General features: G+C 42.8%; 1 protein-coding gene across 1 annotated transcript; it reads left to right on the forward strand.

Moving 5' to 3' along the window:
• Nucleotides 1–2004: 2004 nt before the first annotated feature.
• Nucleotides 2005–7498, forward strand: LOC100702506 (interferon-induced protein with tetratricopeptide repeats 5; the record flags this gene model as incomplete). The annotated part of the gene is made up of 8 exons (XM_019357048.2): nucleotides 2005–2160; nucleotides 2242–2446; nucleotides 2605–2813; nucleotides 3471–3612; nucleotides 3692–3818; nucleotides 3906–4047; nucleotides 6292–6339; nucleotides 7002–7498. Coding segments are annotated over 8 exons (1242 nt in total), but the record flags the coding sequence as incomplete, so codon positions are not given.
• Between the last annotated feature and the right edge of the window lie 2375 nt (nucleotides 7499–9873).

Genomic DNA, 9873 nt, shown 5'->3' on the forward strand with positions numbered 1-9873 from the left:
TAAAGGTCACTCTTTCGAGGATGCCAATGTTCACATATTGGACAGAGAGGACAGATGGTTTGAAAGAGGAGTGAAAGAGGCCATCTATGTCCACTGTGAGCGACCATCTTTGAACAGAGGCGGTGGTTTACGACACCAACTGTCTGCCATCTATAATCCAGTTTTGAGTTCCCTCCCCAGACGCCTTAACACCCACTCACATCCTGGGCCATCTGACCTCAGGAAATCACATGATAGGGTGGGGCCAGGTTTCACAATGAGCTCACCCGAAACCCTGGCTGATTAGGTACCACACCCGCTTTCACACCTTGTCGCATGTGATTAGAGGATCACCAGGGGGTCCTTTGTCCCTCTTTGGGGGGATACTCCCACTGGGTTTAAATCTGGGACTCTCGGCCATTTGACCTTAGAACTGTAGAAGCTTCTCGGATGAGAGGTGAAACGTCTTCAAGCAACTTAAAGAAGTCCAGACGCTTTTCTTTGCAAACTCCTTTGACTACGATGACCTGGATGACATGAATGAGTTGAAGGGAAGTTATGAGCTGTTTCTGAGAGACAAATAACACCAGGATCCTTTTCTATGTAGCTGACAGCTGGTAACTGTGCAGGGGCGGGTCTAGCAAAGTGTTGCCAGGGGGCCAGGTAGGGCATTAACAGGGAAAGGGGGGGACAAGGAAATACTTTTCTTTATTATTCTCATTTAAAATGTCTCGCTTTAAAAAAAAAATTATCTGAGTCTTACAACAAACAATTGATAGATTGATACATATATACCATCAGAACAGTGTACATCACTGTCACAACAGTGTTTATTTTCATTCAAAGGCTTTATGATTTTTCCTATAATGGTGGGCCGGTCTCTAGTCAAAATGCCCGGGACGATTTTTTTGTCCCAGTCCAGCTCTGTATGCAGCTCATCTGCAGTCTGGTGTTACCTACATCTTCCTATTCAGAAGGCAGAATTTCCAAGTTCTGAGTACAATCAAAAGCACAACGACTGCAGTTTTTGTGTTGGATGTAAAAAGCAGGCTAGAATCATGGCGGCGGTCAACGACGGTCCAGGCGTGGGATTTCTCTCGTGGAAATGTGGGCATTATTTTTTCCTTTCTATTGGTAGGTGGCACAGTGCACTTGTGGCAAGTAAGCAAGCTAGAAGACTGGCAGTCTGGCTGGGTATCCAGTTACGGAAGCAACACATTAACAAGAGAATTCTGAGTAAAACCAAAGTTACTTTCCCTAGTAACTAGTTACTCTGAAAGTAACGAGTAACTTGAAGTAACTGAGTTACTTTTTTAGAGAAGTAGCTAGTAATGTAACTAAGTTACTAATTTAAAGTAACTTACCCAACACTGTTTACAGTAATAATCTCTATGGTTTTAATGACAATTCATATACAGATTGTGGACGTCTTTTTATTCAACACTAAAAACAGTTCCTCATCAGCAGACTGTAGTACAATTTCAGCCTACCGTTAATAAACCCATCCAATGCAGCGTTATCAGAGAAATTATGCAAATGATATGTTTTTATGTACTGGTAATCTATTTATCATGATTCCTGCTCTGATGATTATTTTCTTACCCTTCTGTAATTTTAATAGATAAAGGATGTTGAACATTAAGCTCCAAACAGGATGAATGAGGAAGACCACAGAGGAGAATCATGGATGTAGTGAAAGAATACATGCAGATGGTCTTTTTTCATGGTCAGTATATTTCTGTGTACCTATGTTGCTCCAGGGCTTGTGGAATTGTTCAGCAATTTTCTTCTGCCTGTAGCACAGAGCCAGCTGGTGGTGAAAGAAAGCTGATTCATCATCCCTTCTCAGGCCTCGCTTAAACATATCAATAGCTTCATCCAGTCGATTCTGAAACACATTTTAAAACACCAATCAGATACAGATACAACATCTTGTCAGGTGTTGTAAACATCAGCTGTTGAACATCTGTTGATGACCTGTTGGTCCTCAGGTATCTTCAGGATCAACAAGAGGAAGCGCTGTAACTTTTAAACCAATCAGAGGAGACTATCAGGGAGAGTTACGGTGATGAGAGTGAGAGGCGGCTCATTGTGACGTATGGAGACATGGCCTGGCTGAAATACCATGATGGAGACTTTGCACAGTCACAAAGCTACTGTCAGAGAGTCGAGGACATACTGGTATGTACACCAATCAGATCAAATGTTATAGATCACATGCTTCTGAACCACTGACTGCAGCTGAACCTTCTCTGTCTGCAGGTGAAGTATCCCACTGGTTCCTCAGGAAGTCTCCTTCCAGAGGTGTACCGAGAACAAGCCTGGACCTACCTCAAGTTGTCAAAATCTTACTACTTAAAAGCCGTTGACAGTTTTCGTAAAGCACTTGAGATACAGACTGATGACACTGAGTGGAATGCCGGCTACGCCATCGCCCTCTTTCGGACAGAAGAGGTCAGTTTTATAAGTCTGATATCAGTTAATTAATTTATTATGTTTATATTGTTTTAGAAAACAGCCAATGCATCAGTGTCTAAAAAGATCCAGCAACTAATTTGGGTGTGGTTCTCAGCAGTTCACAGTAGACTAACGCGTTTCTCATCTGCAGTGGGTTTTAGAAAACAGAGGAAACTGAGGAGCCTCCATCCATCAAACAGCTTCACTTTGCCCTGGAGCTCAACCCTGATGATGCTGTTCTGCAGTCGATGCTGGCTGTGAAGCTTGGAGCCTATAAGAAATACGAAGAGGCTGAGTGTCTGCTGAAGAAAGCACTGAAAACTGATCCTGACAACCCTCATGTCAGCCGCTACGTAGGAAAATACGTTCGTAATCATGTAGGTCTGAATGTAAGATATTATAAATGCTTACTACTCATGCAGCCACAGATAATGTGATTCTGCCAGGATCATGTAATATAAGAGTCAGTGCACAGGTCCATGAAGATCCTTTATTTAAAAAAGGTAAAGCATGCACCCTGACCCCTAATCAGCTCCAAAGAAGGCTGTGAAAGATGGCAGCTCCGTACATTTTAAAAACAGAGTTTTTAGATTATCTGTGATCGTTGTTAAAGACTAACTCTGCCTTTTCTTAAATGAGCCGTGCTGGTTGGGCTGCGTTTCCCATTCTCTAATTCTGATCTGATGTTTCTGTCCTTTTATCTGTAGTTTCACCTTCCTGAATTCTCCTGATTCAGAAATAGTAAAATCTTTATTATTTTATTCTGACCAGTGACCTGAATCATGCTTGAGACTGAAATGACAGATTACTAAAGTTTTTTAGGCTTAATTTAGTGGTTCTGAGTTCCTTCCTTCAGTGAAGACAGAGGAAGTTAATGTTTCCACTAAATTGTTAGATTAGATGAAACTTTATTAATCCCTCGGGTGGGTTCCTCCGGGAGATTCAGTAATTGTTGAGGTGCTTTTCCAGGATTGAGGCATTCTTCTTTAGTTTTTTACTAATTTTGTAAAAATTACCATTAAATGTTGTTTCAGTATCAACTGGATGAGTCTATTGATATGTTGGAGCGAGCGCTGAAGAGGACCACCCAGTCATCTTTCATCCACCACCAGCTGGCGCTGTGCTACAAGAGGAAGAAGATTGCTGAGCAGAGCCACAAGCCCTTCAGCAGCCAAAGTATACACAAACATACTGCATGTCTGAAGGTCCAGTTATTGTCAAACTCAAAGATAAACCATGATTTCCGGCTCCACAGGAGAGGTGCGGTACTGGAGGCATTGTTGTATTCGTGAATTTGAAATGGCTGTTAAGATAAAGCCGACCTTTCATCTTGCGTGGGCTGACCTGGCACTGCTGTATGCAGAGGAAAGGAATTTCAGAAGGTACTCCTCTGTAGAAAGCAGCAGTGACTCTTGTCTTTTTGCTCGGAGCATGTTTGTCATCATCATGATCATCTCTTTGTTTCTCAGGGCAGAGGAGATTTTCCAGCAGTGCTTGTTGAAGTTACCAGAGTGTGATGAAAGCCTTTCTCAGGCTATCCATCAGCGCTATGGTGACTTCTATTACTATCACAGAAGAAATGAAGCTCAAGCCATCGTTCACTACACCAAGGTTGGTTAAGAGGTGCAAAGCAATCGAATGAAATATGATTAAAACTAGTATTCATTGGAACGTGAATCACAGGACCTCAAAACTCTGTCACATGACCAGCACAGAGCCCTGAAGGGCAAAACATGTCCCAGAATAAAGCAGTGGACACAGCAGCTGTACTGGTTTGTTGTTGTAGAGTTGACTCTGTTTATTTACTGGTCAGTACACCCTAACCTATAGCCACGAGTTGTGGGCAGCGACTGAAAGAATAAGATAAACGATCCTAGCAGGAACGACCCTCCTCTGAAAAGTGTCTAGGTACTTAGCCTTGGAGGTGGGGTGAGGAGTTTTATCATTCATGAGGAGCTCAGAGTAGAGCTGCTGCTCTTTCACCTGGATGTCTCCTAGGTGTTTGAAACATGCGTTACACGAGAATGTCCTCATTTTTCCAGCACACTCTGGAAAGATTATAATCCTCGGCTGTCTTGGGAATCTTTGGTGTCCCTTCCAAGAAAGTTGTATCAGAAGAGATCTGGAGAAAACTGCTTTTTTGCTAAAAGGCAGTAGATGTATGCACTAAGTTGAAAAAAATCGACATCCGAAATCCACATAAGTCACGTATCATTTTACTAAATGAGTAAAAAGTCCCTGCAGTAGCTCGTCTTAATGGAAGCACTGGACAATGGATGATGGAGGTGGAGCTGCCAGGCATGGAAAAGAATCCATGCCTTAAATCTCATGTTTAAGGCACGGACCACAACTCAGTGTCTGAGTGTCTAAGGCCATGTCCACATTAATACGTTTTCTTTTAAAAACGCATCTTTTTCTCTCTGTTTTGGCCTTCCATCTTCACTGTAAGCTTTTTCTTTCTTTTTTCCTGATAGCAACTTTGTGCTTTTGTGTTTCTCGCAGCAACAACTCCACCTCATTGTTAGTCCATTTAAAAGACTTTGTGCTTTGCCTCAACATTTTGCACGATGTTTCAAAGAGCTGGAATGTAAATAAACAGCAGACAGAAATGAGGCAGGTTGAATCGTCTTGCGTTTCACGCATGTACAGTACAGGAACATAAGTGTTTTTGGCCATTTCATTGTGGACGTGCAACCCTGTGAAAATGACTGAAAACAATAGCGTGGACGCAGAGCGTTTTCAGAAGAAAACACCATTTTCAAATCTATCCGGGCTAGTGTGGATGTTGCCTAAATGAGTCTCACAGGCCTGAATGTGTGCTTGACGCCATTTATAATTCTTAACTTGTTTGATCTGCTGATCACCACAAACAAGCACAAGCAGAAATTCTGGACTTTTAACTGTGTTTTCAGTGTTACAGTTTTTAGTACTGATAAAAACCTCCCTTATGGCCATTCACACAAAGCAATTAGGTAATAAACAAAGAAATGCTCCTATTACAGATTTGCCTCTTTGTCACAGGTCCATTTCTTTCATCATGTAGGAAAACAGTTAAATATGTTTCACTGATCCGGCCCACTTACGATTAAAGTTTGACACCCCTGCTGTACAATAAGAATTCAGGCTAAATGAGCCCAAATCCAGAGGTCCATATGGCAGTAAACAATCAGAACATACACCCTCACACTTGAATGTTATTAATGACTAATCAGTTATATCCTTTGATAGGTTTGTAGCTTGAACCTATTCGCTGGAACGTTGAAGACAATGTAATTACACAGCGAAGCAAGACACGAAGTTCTTCATGTTTCTCGTGCACTGGAGAGAACCGGACAAATGCCGTTCCTTCGCTTGACCCCAGTTGCTCTCATCCGCTCTCCCATAACACTGCTCTTTTGAGGTGACATGAATATGCATAGGTTCATTAACATTAACATATGACGTATACATATACACAAAGAGTACCGTGCCTGTGCGTTGTGTAAGCGTGTGTGTGTGTGTGTCAGAGTGTCACCCCTAAACCTGCTGGTCTGGAAGTCCAGCAGTTCATCTAAACAAAAGGCACTTAGCCTAAAACAGATATAGACAAGTTTATCCTACCATAAAACAATAAAACTCCCATGCTCCAAGAATGTGGGTGTGAATACCAGAATGCTCTGGAATGCACACAAAGCCTTTTACAGCCTACTGAAGATCACACATCCTATCACTACACAATCGATTATACACCTCTACCAATCTACAACTGATTCTAAAACTCTAAGCATATATGGGTAGATATTTCTAAGCATAAATGACAATCACAAATCCAACATCCGTGTTATTAATCTGCCTCCTCTTGTGTCCTGTCTGCAGGGTCTCCTGATTCCTGTGAAGAAATATGAGAAGAAAGTCTGTGCTAAGGTGAGCGCTAAAGGTTATGTGATTAAAGTCTAATCAGTGGTTTATGGTCAAAATGTGCTGAGACCAAGTCTCCTGTCTGCTGCACCTCTGGACCATTTTCATTAGCAGGACGTGAAGTCAGAGGGAGGCTAATCTGTCAGGTGGACATTTTCAGCAGTCCAGGTGGTGGACGATGATTTTAGACTCAAAGAAAACTTTGTATGTGATCTTTGGTTTGTCCATAAAAGGATTACTCCTTTATCTCTGTGTAGGGCCAAAATTCACTAACACAAACAAGGTCCGGCTATTTGCGCGTATTTTGAGTACTTCAGCAGAAACCCCCACCTGCTGAACAGGGACTGGCTCTCCATGACCTTCATATAGACCCTGGCTGTAATCTGATTAAGCACACTCAGTGTACACTGCTTCCACACAACATCTCAGCACAGTACTGAGGGAGTGGGGTCTGGATCGTTTCCACAGCTGTCCTTTCTCTCACCTGCCAACCAGCATGAATCAGTCCTGTTCTGTGGTTTAAAGCTGGGAGCAGCTGTACTCATATGTCTTGAGTTAGACATTAAATATTTTTTAAGTCCTGGTCTGAGAAAGTCACTGAAAATGAAAGTCAGTTACTTTAAATCCACAGAAATTCATCTTTCTTTGTTCCTCCATCTTTCCTGCAGAAACTGAAGAAGATCGCTGAGAAACGTCTGTCAAGGAATCCAGGTGATGGCGAGGCTCTCGCTCTGCTGGGTCAGGTGGCCAGAGCTGAGGGCAACAGGAAGAAAGCTGCTGAGTTTTATGAGGAAGCTCTGAACTGTGACAAGGACAATGAAGAGTATCTGTCTGCTCTGTGCGAGCTGCGCCTGGAGCTGCAGGGATCATCCTCTGATTAATCACAATCACTGCACTCCTGTTACATCATACTTCAGCCCGCTGAATGTGGACTTGATCCATGTGCTTTAAGAACTGCACAACCTTAACAAATGGGCCCTTCATACCTTTCTGTTAGGTATTAAATTATAAACAACGAAGCATTACACACATCAGGGCCACTTTTATTGGATGTTTCAGGCATGTGTGGTGCTGGGTGGAGCTCTGTCACCAGCACCCGAAAAAACAGAGTTTAAAAATGGTGTTTGGTGAATTCCATTAAATTAAAGTCCATACTGAAGACTAATTCAGACTAGTGCTGGGCCATATCATTCTGTTCATGGTAATACCGGCGTAATGTTAGGCAATGATAATAAAATGAATTATCGCGATAGAATATGGGTAAAACGTGCATGCGCAGTGCCTTTGTTTTCATACGCACATGGCGGAAAAAGCGCGGCGGCAACGGAGAATGAGAAGCAGAGGGGCGAAAGCGGATCATTGAATGAAACAGATGAACCAGAATTGGTCTGTAAAAATGCTGCAACTTCAGTGATGTGGAAATGGTTTGGCTTTTGTCCGTCAGATACACAACAAAGCATAATTTTTTGTAGAACATGCAAGCAGGCTTTCGTTGTTACCGTGTTTTTTGGAAAATAAGGCACTCTTAAAATCTCTTGATTTTCTGAAAAATCGACAATGCCCCTTATAATCCGGTGTGCCTTATGTATGAATTCTGGTTGTGCTCACTGACCTCGGACTGATTTTATGTGGTACACGGTGCTCAAAAATCCTTCAAAAAATGTTTTAGTACGACTTTGGTAAGCTATAAAGCCACACCGCTTGATGGATTGTTGTAGCATTACGGCTGGAGCCTCGTGTAGTAATACATACTGCGCTTCAACATAATGTTACCGTATCGTGTGAATATAACCTCTTTTTAAGTTCTGTGGATGTTATACAGGGTTACACTCAGGACATGTCTGCCCATTTCCACTGGAAATGCCTCTTAAACCTGCAGTTCACCTGAAACGTACCTGGACGACTGAGCATGCGTGAATTTAAGATACACGAGTGTTACATTATTATAACTAGGAATGGGTATCATTTAGGTTTTATCCGATACCGGTGCCAAACCGGTACTTTTGAAATGGTGCCGGTGCTTAAACGGTGCTGAACCGGTGCTTAAAGAATGGAGAACACACAATTGGTCCAAAAACCTCTCATGTTTAGCTGGGTTTTTTTTGTAAAAAGATAACAATGTTAGCCTTTTCTGCAGCTATAGGGCATATATGGTCTCACTCTTGGCTGGAAGCAGCGCTTAAACAATGGAAAAAACACAAATTTTGTCCAAAAACCTCTCATGTTTAACTGTTTTCCACTTTTTCTTTTGGTCATTGATGTCATGTTGGCCCAGTATTCTTGGTTTTCATGTATTTTTGTATTTTGTTCCTTATTTAGGCCATGCTTCCTGGGTTGCTCTGTTACGTTGTTCCTTATGTGTTTTCCCCTTGTGACTCTTACCCCCTGTGTGCCCCTCTGTGTATCTGTGAGCCCTCGTCTCTCCTTGTGTTTTATTCCATGTTTTCCCCAGCCCGTTATGTCTGTGCTCTCCCCGTGCTCCCTCTCCTCCTGTCTGAACCTCTGTGTACTTCCTGTTTTACTTTGACAGTCTGCCGTCAGTGTTGCGTTTACTCCTGCCGTGTCTTGCTATGATTATCAATGTCACCTGTGTTCCCCGTGTGCTCCCACTTCCCTCGTTAACCCTCTGTGTATTTATGTCTGTGTCTCCCTCAGCTCTGTGTCGCGTTCTCCCTCATTCATGGCCGTGTGTTTCTCTGTGTCCTAGTGTATTGTTTCCCAGTGTAGTTTCTTATCAGTTTGTTTCATCGTTTCCTTCCAGCAATAAAGCTGTGTTTTGAGTTCGTTCCTGCCTCTGTGAGCTTGCGTTTGGGTCCACTTCCTGCCTGCCACACAGCCGAATCATGACAATTTTAGCCTTTTTGGCCAGGGTGAAGGGAGTATCTGCCATCAAACAAGAAGACAGCCGCATGTAACTACGACGGTGTTTGCTAGTTCACCTTACATGCATTAATGTAATAACATGGTTAGCCTACTCAACGTAAATTACACACGAACAACATTAAGCTACTCACGCAGAGGAGAACGGCTGCTGCTGCTGCCATCATCATCCTCATCATTTCTGCTACACTGACAGGGCTAGGGGCCAGGACTCTACTCTTCGGTTTTTGGGGGATGTTGCTAACTCCGGGTCCGATAACAGGCACCACACCCGCAGCAAGCTATCAAATAAGGTGCATCTTAAAAAAAAACGCTATGCGTCGCCAGGTGTTTCATCAGATTTGAGGTGTTACCTCCTTTGACAGTATCACAGTATCAGCTTAAAGCACTTGTTGCAGGCTGCTGAGTTTACATCTTTAGCTGTGAAGTACAGCCAGACTTTTGACCGCTTCGCCTTGGGCATTTTTAATCTGTAGCTCTGCTCTAAAAGAACGTACGTACCTGGGCCCGCCTACTATCCTCGGAAACGTAAAATGATTGGCTAGAATTGGCTCAGGAAAAAAAAAAAGCACCGAAATGTGCGCTGCTTTTCGGTCTGGTTACTACCGTTTATGTCAGAACCGGTGCCATCATGACACCGGTACCCATCCCTAATTATAA

The sequence above is a fragment of the Oreochromis niloticus genome, linkage group LG3 (genome assembly GCF_001858045.2).
Source record: "Oreochromis niloticus isolate F11D_XX linkage group LG3, O_niloticus_UMD_NMBU, whole genome shotgun sequence".
In the NCBI taxonomy this organism is placed as follows: Eukaryota; Metazoa; Chordata; class Actinopteri; order Cichliformes; family Cichlidae; genus Oreochromis; species Oreochromis niloticus.